Source organism: Pristiophorus japonicus, chromosome 9 (assembly GCF_044704955.1).
Source record: "Pristiophorus japonicus isolate sPriJap1 chromosome 9, sPriJap1.hap1, whole genome shotgun sequence".
Taxonomy (NCBI): Eukaryota; Metazoa; Chordata; class Chondrichthyes; family Pristiophoridae; genus Pristiophorus; species Pristiophorus japonicus.
In genome coordinates, this window is record NC_091985.1 from 66526141 (window position 1) to 66547919 (window position 21779).

General features: G+C 41.2%; 1 protein-coding gene across 7 annotated transcripts in view; it reads right to left on the reverse strand.

Moving 5' to 3' along the window:
* Positions 1-21779, reverse strand: part of mark1 (MAP/microtubule affinity-regulating kinase 1) — a 194369-nt gene that overhangs the window by 27759 nt on the left and 144831 nt on the right. For 6 of the 7 annotated variants that reach the window (XM_070889428.1, XM_070889425.1, XM_070889424.1 and 3 more), the window contains exons 12-14: positions 18579-18732; positions 15856-16049; positions 2878-2975 (exon numbers count right to left, since the gene is read on the reverse strand). In XM_070889428.1, the coding sequence (XP_070745529.1) occupies positions 2878-2975; positions 15856-16049; positions 18579-18732 (446 nt within the window). The remainder of the gene's footprint in view (positions 1-2877; positions 2976-15855; positions 16050-18578; positions 18733-21779) is intronic. The other variant, XM_070889427.1, reaches the window with a different exon arrangement.

Here is a 21779-nt window from a genome sequence, read left to right on the forward strand (position 1 = left end):
TTCCCAATCATCTGCTGTAACTTTGGTGGAAGAGCCTCGGAAACACCAGAAAAACGGTAAGAGCGCCACTTGGGCTATTTTTCCAAAGATTTCCAGGCTCTTCTGCTGAAGTTACGGTGGCAGAGTGGGTGAACATCAGTGGAAATTCACCAATATTCAAATTGCAACCTAAGCAGTGATTTGTAGAGGTTTAGCGTTGTTTTTGTTTTTGTACTCAATGCCCCCATTTATAAAACCGAGGATCCCACATGCTCATTTTTTTTTTAAAACAACCAAAACAGCTTTATCGACTCACTTTCCTACATGTAAAGATCTATGTATTTAACCTCAATTGCTCTGCACCTTTAAAAGTTTTATCATTTAATGTACATGTCCTCTCCAAATTTACATCACAAAATATTTCACTTCACATTTCCCTGGACTAAATGTCAGCTGACATCTGCCCAAACTATTACCCTGCTGAGTTGCTTACAGTCCACTTCACAGTTAACCACATTCCCTATTTTACTGATTGCAAATTTTAAAATTGAGCTCCCAAGTAATTTATATATAAAGAGCAATGGTCCCAGCACTGACCTCTGGGGCACCACTGTTTACATTCCCCCAGTTTAAAACATTATTCAGTTTTATCTCTTCTAACCAACTTCTTAGCCATGCTGTCACACTCCCTTTAAAACCAGGAGCCTTAATTTTGTCCACAAGCCTTCTATGCAGCACCTCAAAACACAACATCCACTGTGTTTCATTTATCAATACACTTATTTTGTCAGATAACACCAATAAATTTGTCAAACATAACTAGTCTTTTACAAATCATGCTGGCTGTCCTCAACTAACTATTATTTACCCAATCTATCTGCAGTTCCCTCTTTATGTGAATCGGAGGGCATCTCAGCTGACCTGTCCACTGCAAATATTATTCCTCTTTCCCAAGCACATCAGTGCATGCCTTTTATTAATGCTAATATCTGTACTTGACTATATTTTCAATGACACATTCTATTTTGGATGTCTGTTTCTGCCACATTAAAAAAAAACTCCAACTCAATTAAATGAATTTGAACAACATAAGAAACATAATAGGAGCAGGAGTAGACCACTTGGCCCTTCGAGCCTGCTCCGCCATTCAGTAAGATCATGGCTGATCTGATCATGGACTCAGCTCCACTTCCCTGCTCTCCATAATCCTTCACTCCCTTATCTTTCAAAAATCTGTCCATCTCCGCCTTAAATATATTCAATGACCCAGCCTCCACAGCTCTCTGGAGCAGATAATTTCTCAGAGAAGAAATTCCGTCAGTTTTAAATGGGCGACCCCTTATTCTGAAACTATGCCTCCTAGTTCTAGATTCTCCCATGAGTGGAAATATCCTCTCTGCATCTACCTTGTCGAGCCCCCTCATTATCTTATATGTTTCAATAAGATCACCTCTCATTCTTCTGAATTCCAATGATTTAGGCCCAACCTACTCAACCTATCTTCATAAGTCAACCCTCTCATCTCCGGAATCAACCGAGTGAACCTTCTCTGAACTGCCTCCAGTGCAAGTATATCCTTCCTTAAATAAGGAGACCAAAACTGTATGCAGTACTCTCGGTGTGGCCTCACCAATATCCTGTACAGCTGTAGAAGGACTTCTCTGCTTTTATACTCTATCCCCCTTGCAATAAAGACCAACATTCCATTAGCCTTCCTGATTACTTGCTGTACCTGCATACTAACCTTTTCTGTTTCATGCACAAGAAACCCCGATCCCTCTGTACTGCAGCATATTGTAATTTTTCTCCATTTAAATAATTTTATTTTTTATTTTTTCTGTCAAAGTGGATAACCTCACACTTTCCCACATTATACTCCATCTGCCAAATTTTTGCCCACTCACTTAGCCTGTCTATATCCCTTTGCAGACTTTGTGTGTCCTTCCTCACAATTTGCTTTCTCACCCATCTTTGTATCATCAGCAAACTTGGCTACATTACACTCGGTCCCTTCATCCAAGTCATCAATATAAATTGTAAATAGTTGAAGACCCAGCACCGATCCCTGCGACACTCCACTGGTCACTGTTTGCCAACCGGAAAATGACCCATTTATCGCGACTTCTTGTTTTCTGTTAGTTAGCCAATCCTCAATTCGTGCTAGTATAGTACCCCCAACCCCGTGAATTTTTTATCTTGTGCAGTCCTCTCAGTATTGCCACCACTGAGCCAGGCATTTTGCATTGCATTGTTGATAGGAGTCTGAGCTTATTTCTACTTCATTTTGTGGTGATTAACATGGATTAGAATCTTCCTTTCCCCCTTTACAGCTCAGTAAACAAATATGTTGCAGCAGATAATCATATTATCTGGATGCATACATATAGGCGGTTACACATAGAAAGAATAGAAATTAGTCATCTCATTATACAATATATTATTAGAATCACGGGCTTCAGATTCATTCAAGTATGGAGTCGACACAAGCGGTATTTAAAAATAGAGAGAGAAACTGAGAATGAAATCTGTTTCATGGAACAAGTATTTCAGATATTTCAGTCATAGTGCTTTTAATTGAATATGGAAAGAGTTTTGTCTTGAATGTATTTCATTTACCTGTGAACATGAAGGCACAATGCAATTCTATTTATGTCATCAAACATCCTTTGCAAAACCTCTCTTTCTAATTCTCCAATGTATTACTCATCTTGTACATTCCAATAATGGCTCATTCAGTTGAACATTCCTTTTTTTCAAGCAGCCGGCATTTTGCTTCTGATGTATTCATCCCTGCTGCACTCATTATCATTTTTCATTAGTTCCTACGTGGCTGCTTACTCATCTGGCTTTGTGAAAATCAGAGACATTTGACAATATTGTAATGTTGTGGATTCTCACCTGCTGTCTTTTCCATTCTGCACGGCAGAGTATCGATCTCCAGTGGAGCGTTCACACACGTAAGTGTTCCTTCTCGTCATGCCAGGAAGCATGTTGTTCTGAAACATTAAAACAATTAGCATCAGGTACATAGTGCTTGAAATAAAACTATCAATTCTAGAAATAAAACACATCACTTTTTTTTTTTAAAAAGATGGTCATTCTAGCAATTTCAAACATATTGCAAACCGTACTATTTTCCTGCACTGCTAATTATATTGCACATATTAAATGTGCAGCTTCACAGGCAAACTTATTGTATGCCACTGAACACGCGTTGCACAGGTGGTCATAGGACATTTTACTGAAATGACTGTAAATACCATGCAACCCTTCATAAAACATCAAATCAGCAAGATTACAATGATCACATTCAACCTGTATAAAAGTTACAACTTGGGGATAGGCAAATGTGAATTTTTCACCAGTACTCAAGGAAATTGGGCAATAAGTACCACATTTTATTCTAATTAGAGCAGGACGACATCAGGACAGAGCAAATCACAAACACAAGAACCTAAAATTATCACAAAGTTGAAAATTAGAGCATTAACAAGTGCACAAACAATTACACCATCACAGAAAAGTAATTCATATGTTTTTGAAGGATATGGATCAAGAGTTAAATATGATCTATTGACAGGGGTGGTGCGGTGGGCTTCTCTTCCCCCCCACCCCACCCTACCACCCCCATCCCCAAAAGGAGGAAATGGATAGCGATCCCTCTTAACCAACATCTATTAGCTCATACAAAATGCATTGTTGATGTCATGGAACAGTCCATTCACTACAAGTGAGTGAAAGGGGACATATGGTGTAGCTGGCTGAAAGGAACTCGGTTTTAAGCTGAACCCTTTCATCCACAGCAGCTCTTAATAAGTGACCAAATGACCCTACTGATGTGCTAATGTATTTGTCTGCAGACATTTAGTATCAGGCTGTTATCTGAAGATATTTGGTGTTTTCTTAAGAAGCACATTTTCCTAGATTGTATAAATTAGCTTTAATTAGTATATTCAAGCCAGGATGGCTCTTCTGCACATTGTACTGATACTGAACTGCCAGACTTTTCTCTATTTATAAAGGGAGATTTTCCTGGGTCTGATCCACCTGGGTGTGGTGAGCATTGGAGAAGAGGACGGATCAGAGCACATACCTGTAAAGGAACCTCCCTACTTTTCCTCAATTTAAATTCATCATTCAACCTTATTACTCCTGTGGATTATAGGTCTTCTACTATTTTTCATCACTGAACTCTGACTTGGGCATAAGATTGCCAACTCTGGTTTGACGTAGTCCTGGAGATTTAATCATGTATTATTTGATCACATGGCATTTGACCACGTGACGTGATTTGCCTGTTGTTTGCAAATGTTGTTCCATTTACCTTAGTTGAGTGTCCCAGTATCACCAAGTCCCGAATAAAATAATTGACTTTTTATTTGAGAGATGAATAACATAATTTATCAAAGAACACAAAAGAATAGAAAGATTTAAGGATAAGTAATGTTTAAATAAAAACTTAGTGATGTTTCTACAGTATCAACCATAATAAGAAACACCAAGTAAACTTCTAACTGAAGTTTTCGTACAATTTTATGATTTTTTACAATGCACAGCAGGTTATAAAAATAAATAAAAAATAACAAAACCAAATCTAATTCAATTCACTGATTCCCACATCCCACCACTGAAGCCCAGCTTCAGGGAGGTGAGGTTCAGTCCTCAGGAAGCAGAACCAAAGCTGCCCAACTCCCAGAATAAAACATACTATATAACAGCGCACATCATTGGCCAACCACACACTTCCTCGCTCCCCGATTTGGGTTTCTTTCTCACCCTCACAAGTAGTAAGGAAGCGGTGTGTTTCGAATAGCAGGGAGACCAGCAGGGACCTGACAGCGCGGTTTGACTGCAAGCCAGGGTGCTGTGCACGCATGAACCACACGTCAAAGAACCGTTTCTTCCAAGTCGCCAGTAGCAGCGTGCGGGATACCAATTGCCATTCCGGTAGACTCCCACCGAAAGCGGAAGTGTTGGGAACCCTACTTGGACAACCACTTCGAACGAGTCCAATGTGTAGCCTGCACATTTTACTTTGGCATCCACAGATCTACATTAACTGTTTTCGGTCTGCCTGATCTTTTTCTTTGGGAATCCCATTTCAACGTTGTCTCACGACACAGATTTGGAGTTTTCTAAGGGTACGTACAATCGAATCCATTTTCTCCATCTCATTTGCAACTCTATTCTCTCCTGTCCAATGTGTCCCTAGAATTCCTCCTGGTCTCTGGCCAGAAAATGCCCAAGGTTGTAGACATTTATTGACAAATGGATGCAACTTGTTTGTCAAGGTCCGTTTCTCTCCATGCTTCTGCTCTGTACAAAAGCACTGATTTCACATTGGAGTTTAAAAAAAGTTTGTTCTTTTGAGAGAATATTTTGGATCTCCAAATTTGCTTTCGGGACAAGAATGTTGTTCTTGCCTTTCCTATTCTTGTTGGGATATCTTTATCAGTTCTTTCATCCTTGCTGATGATGCTTCCAAGATAGGTGATTTTTTTTCTCTCCTCAAGTGCTTCATCATTTAGGGTAATCCTCCCATTCTTAGTGTTGCTAATGCAAATAACTTTAGTTTTGTCTTTATTGATAGAGGCCTGTTTTTGCTACAGTTGCTGCTAGCCTGTTGGTCTTCTTGTGAATATGTTGTTGGTTATGTGACAAAGACAATGTCATCAGAAAAGTCCAAATCATCTAGCTGGCTAAGTAGTGTCCGCTGTATGTCGCACTTTGTCCTCACGTTGTCCTTCGTATTATCCAGCCTATCAACAGCAGAAATATCAAAGGCGGTGACAACAAGCATCCCTATTATACTCCAGTTTCCACTTCAAAGGCTTCTGTGAGGGTTCCATTGTGTACGACTGTGCAAGATGGAGTTTGGTCTATATTTGGGGGATATAGCAGTACATTTCTCCAAGATTCCACAGTGCCGCATCAATTTCCACAAGGTATTTTGGTCTACACTATCAAATGATTTTTCAAAGTCTTTGAAAGTGAGACAGAGAGAAGAGTTCCATTCAATTGATTGTTTCACTATGGTGTATAGTGTAGTTATATGGTAATTGCATGATTTGTCTTTTCGAAAACTGGCCTGTTCCATCTCTTAACTATTTGTCAAGTCCTGTCTTTAGTCTTTCAGGGATATTTCTATTTAAGACGTTCTCGGATACTGACAACACTGTGATGACTCTCCAGGTCTTGCAATCCCTTTGGTAAATCCATGTTCCCAGTCTTGGTACTTTATCTGCTTCCCATATCTTCTCAAAAAGTTGGAACAGCATTTACGTGGACGTTTCTGTATCACTTTGTTGGCTTCAGGTGATGTACCATCAGGGTCTGGGCGCTCCCACTCTTCAGTTTCTTTATGGTCTTAATTTTTCTCTGCTCAGTTTGTTTACATTTACCTGAAAAGATGTGTTTGCAGGTGATATCTGGGGCTCGGTTGATTTAGTAGTTCCTTGAAATGTTCTGCCCATCTTTTGAGCTGATCATGGTTTTTCTGAGTACTGCCCAGTTTTTGTTCCTCACAGGTTTCTCTACTGTTTTACGTGTCCATGCAAGCTTTCTTTTAAGATTGTATAGATCTTTTCATATTCCCTGTTTTGCTGCACCTTCCAATTGTTTGGCTACATTTTCAATAAACATTCTCTTTTCACATCTTATATTTGTTCATCAGCCTCTGAATACTGATTTTGTGCTTCTTACATAGAAGTACAGAGTTTACAGCACAGAAACAGGCCATTCAGCCCAATTGATCTATGTCAGTGTTTATGCTCCACATAAACCTCCTCCCACCCTACTTCATCTAATTCTATCTGCATATTCATCTATTCCTTTCTCCCTCATGTACTTATCTTGCTTCCCCTTAAAGGAATCTATGCGATTCATTTCCACCACTCCATGTGGACAAAGGCTTTAATTAGGAGGGGGAAAATAGAGTATGAGAGGAAGCTTGCTGGAATATAAAAACTGACTGCAAAAGCTTCTATAGATATGTGAAGAGAAAAAGATTAGTGAAGACAAGCGTAGGTCCCTTGCAGTCAGAATCAGGTGAATTTATAATGGGGAACAAAGAAATGGCAGACCAATTGAACAAATACATTGGTTCTGTCTTCACGAAGGAAGACACAAATAACCTTCCAGAAATATTAGGGGACCGAGGGTCTAGCGAGAAGGAGGAACTGAAGGAAATCCTTATTATTCAGGAAATTGTATTAGGGAAATTGATGAGATTGAAGGCTGATAAATCCCCAGGACCTGATAGTTTGCATCCCAGAGTACTGAAGGAAGTGGCCCTAGAAATAGTGGATGCATTGGTGATCATTTTCCAACAGTCTATCGACTCTGGATCAGTTCCTATGGACTGGAGGGTAGCTAAGGTAACACCACTTTTTTAAAAAGGAGGGAAGAGAGAAAATGAGTAATTATAGATCGGTTAGCCTGACATCGGGGGTGGGGAAAATGTTGGAATCAATTATTAAAGATGAAATAGCAGCGCATTTGGAAAGCAGTGACAGGATCGGTCCAAGTCAGCATGGATTTATGAAAGGGAAATCATGCTTGACAAATCTTCTAGAATTTTTTGAGGATGTAACTAGTAGAGTGGACAAGGGAGAACTAGTGGATGTGGAGTATTTGGACTTTCAAAAGGCTTTTGACAAGGTCCCACACAAGAGATTGATGTGCAAAATTAAAGCACATGATATTGGGGGTAATGTATTGACGTGGATAGAGAACTGGTTGACAGACAGGAAACAGAGAGTCAGGATAAACAGGTCCTTTTCAGAATGGCAGGCAGTGGGGTGCCACAGGGCTCAGTGCTGGGACCCCAGCTATTTACAATATACATCAATGAGTTAGATGAAAGAATTGAGTAATATCTCCAAGTTTGCAGATGACACTAAGGTGGGTGGCGGTGTGAGCTGTGAGGAGGATGCTAAGAGGCTGCAGGGTGATTTGGACAGGTTCGGTGAGTGGGAAAATGCATGGCAGATGCAGTATAATGTGGATAAATGTGAGGCTATCCACTTTGGTGGAAAAAACAGGAAGGCAGATTATCTGAATGGCGACCGATTAGGAAAAGGGGAGGTGCAACGAGACCTGGGTGTCATGGTACATCAGTCATTGAAAGTTGGCATGCAGGTACAGCAGGCGGTGAATGGCATGTTGGCCTTCATAGCTAGGGGATTTGAGTATAGGAGCAAGGAGGTCTTACTGCAGTTGTACAGGGCCTTGGTGAGGCCTCACCTGGAATCTTGTGTTCAGTTTTGGCCTCCTAATCTGAGGAAGGATGTTCTTGCTATAGAGGGAGTGCAGTGAAGGTTCACCAGACTGATTCCCGGGATGGCAGGACTGACTGGCAGGAGAGATTGGATTGACTGGGGCTGTATTCATTGGAGTTTAGAAGAATGAAAGGGGATCTCATAGAAACAGATAAAATTCTGACGGGACTGGACAGGTTAGATGAAGGAAGAATGTTCACTATGTTGGGGAAGTCCAGAATCGGGGATCACAGTCCAAGGTTAAGGGGTAAGCCATTTAGGACCGAAATGAGGAGAAACTTCTTCACCCAGAGAGTTGTTAACTTGCGGAATTCTCCACCGCAGAGAGTTATTGATGCCAGTTTGTTGGATATATTCAAGAGGGAGTTAGATATGGCCCTTACGGCTAAAGGGATCAGGGGTATGGAGAGAAAGCAGGAAAGGAGTACGGAGGTGAATGATCAGCCATGATCTTATTGAATGATGGTGCAGACTCGAAGGGCCGAATGGCCTACTCCTGCACCTATTTTCTATGTTTCTATGTAGCAAGTTCCACATTTTAACCACGCTCTGGATAAAGAAGTTTCTTCTGAATTATTTTTTGGATTTATTAATGATTATCATAATTATGGCCTCTAGTGTTGGATTCCCCATGTGGAAACACCTTCTCTACATCTATCCTATCAAAGCTCTTCATAATTTTAAAGACCTCTATTAGGTCAAAATCTCAGCCTTCTCTTTTCTAAAGAAAAGAACCCAGTCTGTTCAGCCTTTTCTGATACCTCTCGGTTCTGGTGTCAACTTTGTAAATCTGTTTAGCACATTACTCAGTGCCTCGATATCCCTTTTGTAATATGGAGACCGAACTGTACACAGGACTCAAGTGTTAGCTGCTCTTATTCAATGATTATTTAAAGGCTGCTGTTTCTTTCTTCCATCGTTAATCTTTTTCAATGTTTCTTCTGTGATCAACTTTTTTCCTTTTCATGCCTTCTTTATTTGTTGTAAAGTCTGTGCGAGGGTTGGTTCTTCTATGCCTTGTTTTTTTTCAGAATTTCATATTTATTGGAAAGGGTCATTTGATAGGCAGTCCCTCAAAACGAGGATGACTTGCTTCCATGCCAAAAAGGACGAGTTCACAGGTCTTTTGAATGAAGAACCTGAACTACATCCTCAAGGGTGGAAGATGCCTGTGTGTGGATTTTTTTTAACGTGTGGTGGCCGTTGCACACCAGCCGCCACACGGGCTTGACAGAGTTCCAGTGGCAAGGATTACCCAACACAACTGGAGACCTGCTCTGCTGCACGGACCTAGTGCGCACACATATCGCAGTGTGGGCTGGCCCATGCTGCCCCTGGCCCCGATCACATCCCTTCACAAAGCAGTGAGAAACTGAAAGTGACAAAGTTCTTCAGAAAATAAACGTCCTGACAAAAGACTTGGTACAGGTGTAGCGCCTAAAATACAGAACCCTCGGGACTGAGGCGGTTCCAGATTTTTCCAGACTTCCGATTTGCTTTCTGACGTCATGAATCCGGAAACACCCGAGCCCAGGTTCGGGTATGTCCGGATTTCGGAACGTCAGGAAAGGACGGGGGGGGTGGGGGGGGATTGCTGCTGAGGAGATGTTCGGCCCCCGCCGGGGAGGTAGGCATCGGGCAAGCCCCGCTGGGAAGGTCGGCGTTAGGTGGGCCGGCCCCGCCGCTGCTTGCTCGCCCCACCGCTGCTGCCCCTACTTCGGGGCCTCCTCGCCAGCCTGCCCGAACACCTCCGCAGCGGGGCTGGCCTGCCAAAAAGCACCCTGGAAAACAAAGTTAATCAGCACGTCATGAGAAACTGAGGCAAAGTTGACAACACTCTAACACAATCCAGAAGGGTGACATGTGATGGGAAATGGACAGATGGGAGGGAACCACTCAGAGTTAAGTCTGATAAGAGTCAACAAATCAATGTAACTTCGCTGATAGCAGTAGGCCAATCGGTGGTTTTGTAGGAGGGTTGCACAAATTGAAAAATCATATATCTGTGCTTGTAGAACTCTTGTACTTTGAAGTGTTTGTCTGGAACATTTCCCGAGCATATTCGAATAATAAATCGGTGAACCAAAGGTTTCGTTTATTTGATTCCGTGGTCGTTATACGGGCAGGGGTGTCGATTCCTTATATCAGGGAGTCCACCTTTAAAGGAGAGAAGTCTTCTTTCTACTCCAACAATTGGTGCTGCGCGCAGGGTACAGACTCTCCGACCCAGTCGATGTAACAGCTGTTGGGGTGAGTCTGTCTTTTGTACCACTTACAAGTTAGAACTGTAGCATTGAAGGGGAAAGTGAAGTATCCTGTATAAAGAAGTTACAATGATCCACAGAAGGACAAAGGTGGTCGGAGATAAGTGTATGTCCCGAAATGTGACGGGTGACACGGTAATTGGTCGTGCACAGCACCGCAAACAAAGAAGGAATACAACCTAAAGGGGTCTAGAAAAATGACCAAGAGATAGGTGTATTGCCTGAACAAGAAGGAATACAACCGAAAGGGGGGTGGGGCCCCAGGATGTTTAGGAAAAACTGGCCAGTGGGATAAAATGAAGACCAAGGGGGGGGGGTCTGAGATATGGACCAAAAGGATCCCGGGTATAAATGCCAACAGGAAAGACGAAAAGTTGCGGAGGCCCAAGATTAGGGAAGCAAGCAGTATTGTTAGTCCAGCCGGACGTTAGAGGGATCCAAGGGCTTGGAAATATTACATAGAATCTGGTAGAGGGGTAAATGAGAAATGGCATGCAAGGATAAATGGCTGAAAAAAACATAGGATTGAATGAAAAGTTGGTGTGAATGTCTGTCTTTAAGTGAAAGCGTTCATGTGGAAGTTTTCTTGACTGTGGAATAAGTTGCTGGAAAAAATATAGGATAAGCTGTATTGAATTCACAAAGGACGGGTTGTTATAAAAAGATAAAAGATGCAACCTTGGAAGCTACAGTTGCGAAAAGAAAACAAATTGGGAAAGCGAATCGCGATTGTCTTATGTAGTTTAAATTAACAAATTCATGGAGACACAAGCCCTCTGTGTAAAATGTTTGTTACATACAAACCTAACTTGAAGGAGAAAATGGAAAATGACATAACTTACTGGATGTGATATTGGCTGTGAAAAAGATATTGGTTTGATTGGTTAATTATCCTCCAATGAAAACCTAGCTCTCATTGTGGCCACAGTAAAATTTCGGTTTTGTTTCAAAGTGTGAATATTGGAAAAGAGATAAAAGACACTGTGTTGATAATGATTTTAAATTATGAGAAAGTTTCACTGCAGTAAAGGAGATTTAAATTTTGGGTTTGAAACCTTTTTAAAATGGATGGTGCTTATCGAGAAAAAGTCTCAAACAGTATAAACAAGCAGGAGGGGGTTTTAGGGGTTTGGAGATAATGAGGGGAAAAGATCGAAGCTATGTGTTAGCCCATCTGCGAACTCAGCAAAGGAAGGAAAAAAAAACGGGAATTAGAAAATATATTGCTGAAAGGACAATTTAAAAAAAAAGATGGAACCGAAATGGAAGTTTTAGCTTTTGTGCCAAGGGAAATTAAACACAGTGAACAGGACCTTAAAAAATGAAATGCTGGAATGTATGTAGCTTGTGTGAAAATGTATTAAAGTGTGCCAGTTTCCCTGAGCTAAGAAAAAATAAGCTTTGGCCTTGAAGTCACAGTTGCCAGTACTTTATTTTAAATTGGATTTCAGTAAACAAAATAGCTATTAAAAATGTGTGGTCTTGTTCAATTTGAACGTTTAAAAAGCACCATCTTCTGTGATGTCACTTTAAAAGCCTGTATGAATACAAGATTCTCACATTAAAAGAAAAATCTTTGGCAAGTATTTGAATTGAAAGTTTAGAAACAATTGGAGTTTAATCTAAAATGTTGTCTTTCCTGATGAGAATGTTTTAGTTATTTCATTTTTCATAGGCAGTCCCTCGGGATCGAGGAAGACTTGCTTCCACTCTTAACATGAGTTCTTAGGTGGCTGTACAGTCCAATACGAGAACCACAGTCTCTGTCACAGGTGGGGCAGATGGTTGTTGAGGGAAAGGGTGGGCAGGAAGCCTGGTTTGTCGCACGCTTCTTCCGCTGCCTGCGCTTGATTTCTGCATGCTCTCGGCGACGATACTCGAGGAGCTCAGCGCCCTCCCAAATGCACTTCCTCCACTTAGGGCAGTCTATCGCATTTCTACAGACAGTCGGTATGCTTTTGGAGTAGTGCATGATTATATGATAGCCTGGAATAGACGGGTATACATGACTTCAGGAGGAGAGATAATAAAACACGAGGATATTGTTGAGAAATTAGTGGAAGCCTCCCTCCTACCCCAGGAGTGTGCGATGGGCAGATGAGGCAGCCAAGAGGGTGGCGGAGACAGGTACACTGGCCGGGGAAGCCCAGGTCGGAGCAGGTACAATCGAGCCTGAGGAAGTAAACATGCTTAAGGTACAGGGAGAAGCCACTCCACAGGAAAAGGAGGTGGAAGCAGAGAGGAGCCCCACAAGGGACCGACGGTGTATGGAGGAAAGATGGGAATTTATACCACGGGTATGTCCATACAGGTAGCACCATCATGATAGACTCGATGTCGAGATGCGGGTGGTGGAAGAGAATGGGTAGAGATATAGAGAACCAATGTAGAAGGTGTCTGATATGCACAAAATACAACCCGGGGGGAAAGTAAAAGTCAGAATGGGACACCAGCCCCAACCATTTGCTTTCTTAACCGCCTGCTGTACCTGCATGCCAACCTTCAATGACTGCTGTACCATGACACCCAGGGTCTCGTTGCACCTCCCCTTTTCCTAATCTGTCACTATTCAGATAATAGTCTGTCTCTCTGTTTTTACCACCAAAGTGGGGATAACCTCACATTTATCCACATTATACTTCATCTGCCACGCATTTGCCCACTCACCTAACCTATTCAAGTCACTCTGCAGCCTCATAACATCATCCTCGCAGCTCACACTGCCACCCAACTTAGTGTCATCCGCAAATTTGGAAATACTACATTTAATCCCCTGGTCTAAATCATTAATGTACAATGTAAACAGCTGGGGCCCCAGCACAGAACCTTGCGGTACCCCACTCGTTACTGCCTGCCATTCTGAAAAGTACCCGTTTACTCCGACTCTTGGCTTCCTGTCTGCCAACCAGTTCTCAATCCACGTCAGCTCACTACCCCCAATCACATGCTTTAACTCTGCACATTAATCTCGTGTGGGACCTTGTCGAAAGCCTTCTGAAAGTCCAAATACACCACATCAACTGGTTTTCCCTTGTCCACTCTGCTAGAGACATCCTCAAAAAATTCCAGAAGATTTGTCAAGCATGATTTCCCCTTCACAAATCCATGCTGACTTGGACCTATCATGTCACCTCTTTCCAAATGCGCTGCTATGGCATCCTTAATAATTGATTCCATCATTTTACCCACTACTGAGGTCAGGCTGACCGGTCTATAATTCCCTGTTTTCTCTCTCCCTCCTTTTTTTTTTTATAAAAGGGGTTACATAGGCTACCCTCCACTTCATAGGAACGGATCCAGAGTTCCAGGTGGAGGAAAGATGACCCCAGGTGGAGGAAAGCTAGAAAAAACAGAGGATACCCCAAGCGGGGCAGAAGTCGAACACCGAGAAAGTGTTGGCTAGAAAGCACTTCTGCACGAACTATGCTGGACTCAATGTATTGGTTGTCAGGGAACTCATCTTGCTAATTATCCTGTAAAAAGTGGGACTTATTTAAGAGGCAGGCCCAAGCCCGTACTACAGTTGAATAAAGGGAAATTAGACAGTCCGGCAGAAAGGACTTATTTAGTATGACTTTGATGGGAAAGCCAACAGGTAGGTCCTGCAGCTCAGGAGGTAGTGCTACCCAAGCGAAAGAACAACCCTGGAGGCTCACCCATGAGGAAGTAATTGAGAAATGGCCTACCTTGGGAATGTAGCCAAGGGCCATTAGAGGGGATTAAAAATGGTCACTAGAGTGGAGACAGACTGATGGTCACGCTGATGGTCACAAATGGAGATACTGAAGATAGTGAATTGATCTGACACGTAAAGTGGTCCAGATTAAGAGGGCTCATCAATATTAAGAGATTCTGAGGAATCAGGAGTTCTTCTGTCTTACGGTATGGATTGTAATATTGAATGGTTAAGTATAACCCGCTTATGTATGTAAAGCACGCTTATACACTCGCTTACACTGGGCTAATAAAAAGGGAATAGCGAAGCCTGATGGGTAATGAACCATCTGTTATTAATCTTAGAACAGATTCATGGAAGTGTACATATTCAGGTCAGAACAAGGACACAAATGTTTGGGAACATAGATTATAGCAGCAGGGGAACGGGTAGTTTTGACTAGAGTTCTTGGGAGAGGGATAAGGAGGCACCACCCGGAAAACAAAGTTAAATCAACACGTCATGAGAAACTGAGGCAAAGTTGACACCACTCAATAACATATTCCAGAAGGGTGACATGTGATGGGAGATGGACAGATGGGGGGAACCACTCAGAGTTAACTCTGATAAGAGTCAACAAATCAATGTAACTTCGCTGATAGCAGTAGGCCAATCGGTGGTTTTGTAAGAGGGTCGCACAAATCGAAAAATCATATATCTGTGCTTGTAGTTTGAAATGTTCGTCTGGAACATTTCCCGAGCACGTTCGAATAATAAACCGGTGAACCAAAGCTTTAGTTTGTTTGATTCCGTGGTTGTTATATGGGCGGGGGTGTCGATTCCTTACATCGGGGAGTCCACCTTTAAGGAGAGAAGTCTTCTTTCTATCCCAACATGATTTTTCTTTTAGGATTGCATGTTGTAATATGGAGACCAGAACTGTACACAGTACTCACGTGTTAGCTGCTCTTATTCAATGACTATTTAAGGCTGCTGTTTTTCTCTCTTCAATCGAGTAATGTGCTAAAAAGATTTACAAAGATGATACCAGAACCGAGAGGTATCAGAAAAGACTGAACAGACTGGGGTTCTTTTCTTTAGCAAAGAGAAGGCTGAGGTTTTGACCTAATAGAGGTCTTTAAAATTATGAAGAGCTTTGATAGGATAAACGTAGAGAAGGTGTTTCCACTCATGGGGAATCCAAAATTAGAGGCCATAATTATAAGATAGTCACTAATAAATCTAACTGTTCAACTGCAGGGGCCAAATGCTGATCTGTGAGCACAGGTTATCAGCTACTGGGGCAGTGTACAGTTACACAGAGGTTCATCAGACAAGTTTTTAAAATCAGAGTCATCAGTTCATACACGAGAAGGGTTATCATTTCAGATAGATAATCGGCAGTCAGATAATGTGGATTGCAGGAATGGGAGGAGTAGAATGTGGTATGCATGTCAAAATTGGTACGCATCACAGGATTTCTATCAATGTCTTGCATAACGCACAATGAACACGTGAAGATGAGGAGGAATTCAGCTTGTAATTCAAACTGAGAAATCAGACTCACTTAACCCAGTGTATGATCTCCTTTTTAAAAAGGCACAAGATAGGCGCCACTGGCCTGAACACTTAAAATAAAATCAAACATGCAACTCAGTCAAATCAAGTTGCTGCTTACACTTGGTCCAGTTGTGGATTTCTTCCTTTCAAGACCTGCAAGTGGGCTTGCAGGCACATCCCCTTTGGAACTTACAGTGGTGCTACTTAATTTGCGAGCCATGTCTTTGTCCCAGTCTTCCTTCTGTTCGCTTTCTACACTGTTTGCTTGAGCTCGTTTCGTGTATGAGACAGCAGGTGGGATTGATGGACCAGCTGCAAAACAGAAACATAAAAGGAAACAGATCAAATAAAATAAATAGACTGCACTGGTGTAAAATTCCATATCTTCCCTTTTGAGCTTAACATATTTGAAAGTGCAAATAATTCACTATGGCTGGACAACTGACAGCATATTTATCAGAAGCATAAATGAAGGCAGCAAATAAGCAGTGGAAGATAAAGATTATGAGAGCTAACTTCAAATGATCTCTCCACCTCACCTCGGATAAGAAAGGGCTATTGACAATGGATGATGGGCAGCGGAAAGCACGGCGCTGCCACATTGTGATAATAGCATTTTATATTTAGTATCCTTATGAAGCTTATAACTATTATAATTAACTAAAACTGTACTAGTCAATTATCCCTGTGGAACATCTCTTTTTACAAAGCTACCCCTCTCTGTTGCCAATTGATACTTTGTGCATGAGTCAGATGGAATTGGCAAAAACAAAATATATATCTGTGTATTAAAGCAGAATTAGTTCAATCGTTTGACAAAAAGCACAAAAATGCTAGAAACGTATAGCAGGCCAATAATCAGTGGAGAAGGAAATTGCACACACGATAATCGATCACCAGAGTTGTTAACCTATCTTTCTCTCAGGTGCTGCTCAACTTCTGTGCACTTCCAACAGTTGGTTTTTTTTGGCTTCATATTTTCAGGCTTTCTGATATTTTTTTTTTTTTAGTTATTTTTCATAAAATCATGAAATTCAAAAAAGATAATTTAAAAACAATCTTGGCAGAAATCAAAATGTTTAATTTATTGATTCAATTACTTCTAATAGAATTTACATTTTGAAGGATGAAGGAGATTAGATACCCACTGCAAAGACTGGTTTCTTTTATAATTTAAGAAAAGTTAGCAGTCAGCTACAGAAATCCAGGTTAAAAACAGAAAATGCTAGAAATACTCAGCAGGTCAGGCAGCATCTGTGGAGAGAGAAACAGAGTTAATGTTTCAGGTCGATGACCCTTTGTGAGAACTGGCGAAGGGTCTGACGAAGGGTCATCGACCTAAAACTTTAACTCTTTCTCTCTCCACTGATGCTGACTGACCCGCTGAGTATTTCCAGCATTTTCTGTTTTTATTTCAGAATTCCAGCATCTGCAGTATATTGCTAATGTACAGAAATCCGGGGCTTGTATTAATTTTAAACTGCAGATCAGTGCAGTAATGGTTAAGACACCGCTACAACAACAAAAATGCCTTTCATTAATCATGGTCCCTTGATTAATCAGATGAGATATCTGGATGGTATTTTGTAAGTGTAAAGCAATGTGTCATGGCAAGCGTTTCCTTAGAAACTGGAGGCTATGAAATTTCTCTGGCAATGTTATAATGATAACCTCTAGCACCTAAAAATATCCAAAATTTTCACAGCACAAATCATTAAGTAAATCAACAGCTACATTAAAAAAGGCACATAAAGAATAAATTATGAAGGCTGGAAATCTGAATAAAATCAGAAAATGATGTGCACAACACCAAAACAATCAGTATCTGAGAGAAAAGATAAGGTTCAGGCTTTTGTTTGAATAGAACATTTCACTAACATCTCTTTCAGATGCTGAATGATCTGTGGTGCATTTTTAGGTTTCTAATTTCAGTTTTACTTAAAAAAAAATCAAAATTCTTGAAATCTATGACACAAACAATGTAATTAGGTCAATGTTACCCCATTTCTTTAAAGTTAACTTCATCAAATTATACAAAACTGTAAGTACTGATTAAGAAAATTTCACCAAGACCATTTCAACATCTATTTTTATATACAATTTTTCCAATTCGTTTTTTTCCCCCAAGTATGTCGGCAGATAAAATAAGCAATTTTAAATGCTTGCTTTAAAGTATTGCACAATTCAGGACCAACCACAACATTCCACAAGAAACATATGATGGAACAGCATCAGCAAGTTTTCACTTTAAATAAATATCTGGCAAAAATGCAAATTTGATAGAGCTTCTAAACCACTGCCTGTACATCTGCCTTTACGAACAAAAGTTCAGATTAAGTATAATCATTTATGGAATGAGATATTGAATGAAATACCAAGGTTTGAACCCCTACTTTGGGTTTTTATTTTGTAATTGACATGGGCTAATGAAACATCTCCTATTGAAAGAGAAATACTGTTCCCTCTCCAAAAAGAAATGGATTAGAGGGTGATTGTTAGATATGTTTTATTAGGTTAGAGTGATTCAATAAAGATTAAATATTCCAAATATACAAAAAAGTGGTGGAACAGAATATCTGACTGCTAAATAGTGAAGATATTATTTTGGGTGTTACTACAGTAAAAGCATTAAACATCAGAATTTCACTGCAAACTGGGTACACAAACTCAAACAATAAACCTGGTCCACAAATAACACAAAATGCTCTGAAACAAACAACTGAACCAAATAATTTTTTTTTAAAAAGGAGTAGAGTTTGGTTCAGCATGGCTCACTGCAGCACTGCACACTCAAAGTTGAAATGTGCAATGTTACTTTACGTGTTTGAATGTCATCCCCACCATGATCACTAAACCGCCGCTGTTTCTGATTCGCTGATATACTGCGTTGGACCTTCGAATGTGCAGGAGACTGCGTGGAGCTGTTGTTGAGGTCGCTATTAGGTCGAGACCTTTGACACAGGTTACTACTGGATACAGATTCGCTGCCTTCAAACTGGAAGTTTGAAAAAAAGTTGTTAAAAATAAATTCTTGTTGAACTTGTAAATCTTTTACTCAGTTTAAACAAAATTCTCTTCTGCACCATGTACTTCCACTCTTCTGAGCCACTGAACCAGGAGAAGTGATGAAAAGACACTTTTACCAGTTTTCACCTGCCCACATATATACATATATCGCATTAAAAAGCGCTTGTGTCATTCATGTCCAAATCGTGGTTCTAGTGGATGGGTTCTAGACTTTTTATAAATATGATAAACTTTGAGAGTTGCCACTGTACTAGTATAGGGAAACATGGCAGAACAATTTGCGCACCACAAAGTCCCACAAACAGTGGTGAGATAAATGAAAAGATGTTGGTTGAGCAATAAATATTGGCCAAAACACCAGAACTCCCCTGCTCTTCCTCGAAAACTGTCATGGGATCTTTTATGTCCACCTGAGGGGGCAGACTGGATCTCATTTTTGTGGCTCATCTGAAAAACAGTACGACAGGGTAGTAACAGTGGAGCACCCTATATTATCTTAAAGTGTCAGCCTAGCTTATATGCTCAAGGTTCCTGAAATTAGGCTTGAACCCATGAACTTCTGACTCAGAGGTGAGAGTGCCACCACTGAGCCAAGGCTGACACTTGACTGGAATCACATGTAGGCCAGAGCAGGCAGTCTTCTATCTCTGAAGGATATTCAGAAATCAGTTGGGTTTTTATGAAAATCTAACAGCTTTCATGGTCATAGAAACATCGAAAATAGGTACAGGAGTAAGCCATTCAGCCCTTCGAGCCTGCACCACCATTCAATAAGATCATGGCTGATCATTCCTTCAGTGCCCCTTTCCTGCTTTCTCTTCATACCCCTTGATTCCCTGAACCGTAAGGGCCATATCTAACTCCCTCTTGAATATATCCAATGAACTGGCATCAACAACACTCTACGGCAGGGAATTCCACAGGTCAACAACTCTGAGTGAAGAAGTTTCTCCTCACGAGTCCTAAATGGCCTACCCCTTATCCTAAGACTGTATCCCCTGGTTCTGGACTTCCCCAACATCGAGAACATTTTTCCCGCATCTAACCTGTCCAGTCCCGTCAGAATCTTATATGTTTTTATGAGATCTCCTCTCATCCTTCTAAACGCCAGTGAATAAAGGCCCAGTTGATCCAGTCTCTCCTCATATGACAGTCCAGCCATCCCTGGAATCAGTCTGGTGAACCTTCGCTGCACTCCCTCAATAGCAACAATGTCCTTCTTCAGACTCGAGGCCCTGTACAATTGCAGTAAGACCTCCCTGCTCCTATATTCAAATTCCCTAGCTAACATACCATTTGCCTTCTTTACTGCCTGCTGTACCTGCATGCCCACTTTCAGTGACTGATGAACCATGACATCCAGGTCTCGTTGCACCACCCCTTTTTCTAGTCTGCCGCCATTTAGATAATATTCTGCCTTCGTGTTTTTGCCCCCAAAATGGATAACCTCACATTTATCCACATTATACTGCATCTGCCATGTATTTGCCCACTCACCTAACCTGTCCAAGTCACCCTGCAGCCTCTTAGGGTCCTCCTCACACCGCCACCCAGTTTAGTGTCATCCGCAAACTTGGAGATATTACACTCGATTCCTTTATCCAAATCGTTAATGTATATTGTAAAGAGCTGGGGTCTCAGCACTGAGCCCTGCAGCACCCCACTAGTAACTGCCTGCCATTCTGAAAAGGACCCGTTTATCCCGACTCTCTGCTTCCTGTCTGCCAACCAGTTCTCTATCCACGTCAGTACATTACCCCCAATACCATGCACTTTGACTTTGCACACCAATCTCTTGTGCGGGACCTTGTCAAAAGCCTTTTGAAAGTCCAAATACACCACATCCACTGGTTCTCCCTTGTCCACTCGACTAGTTCCATCTTCAAAAAATTCCAGAAGATTCGTCAAGCATGATTTCCCTTTCATAAATCCATGCTGACTCGGTCCGATCCTGTCACTGCTTTCCAAATGGGCTGCTATTTCATCCTTAATGATTGATTCCAACATTTCCCCCACTACTGATGTCAGGCTAACCGGTCTATAATTACCCGCTTTCGCTCTCCCTCCTTTTTAAAAAAGTGGTGTTACATTAGCTACCCTCCAGTCCATAAGAACTGATCCAGAGTTGATAGATTGTTGGAAAATGATCACCAATGCATCCACTATTTCTAGGGCCACTTCCTTAAGTACTCTGGGATGTAGACTATCAGGACCCGGGGATTTATCAGCCTTTAAACCCATCCATTTCCCGAACACAATTTCCCACCTAATAAGGATATCTTTCAGTTCCTCATTCTCACTAGACCCACTGTTCCCAGTACATTCGGAAGGTTATTTGTATCTTCCTTTATGAAGACAGAACCGAAGTATTGGTTCAATTGGTCTGCCATTTCTTTGTTCCCCATTATAAATTCACCTGAATCTGACTGCAAGGGACCTACATTTGTCTTCACTAATCTTTTTCTCTTCACATGTTTATAAAAGCTTTTGCAGTCAGTTTTTATGTTCCCTGCAAGCTTCCTCTCGTGCTCTATTTTCCCCTTCTTAATTAAACCCTTAGTCCTCCTCTGTTGAATTCTAAATTTCTCCCAGTCCTCAGATTTGTTGCTTTTTCTAGCCAATTTATATGCCTCTTCTTTGGTTTTAACACTATCCTTAATTTCCCTTGTTAGCCATGGTTGAGCCACCTTCCCAGTTTTATTTTTACTCCAGACAGGGATGTACAATTGCTGAAGTTCATCCATGTGATCTTTAAATGTTTGCCATTGCTTATCCACCGTCAACCCTTTAAGTATCCTCTGCCAGTCTATTCTAGCCAATTCACACCTCATACCGTCAAAGTTACCTTTCCTTAATTTCAGGACCCCAGTTTCCAAATTAACTTTGTCACTCTCCATCTTAATAAGGAATTCTACCATATTATGGTCACTTTTCCCCAAAGGACCTCGCACAACAAGATTGCTAATTAGTCCCTTCTCATTACACATCACCCAGTCTTGGATGGCTAGCTCCCAA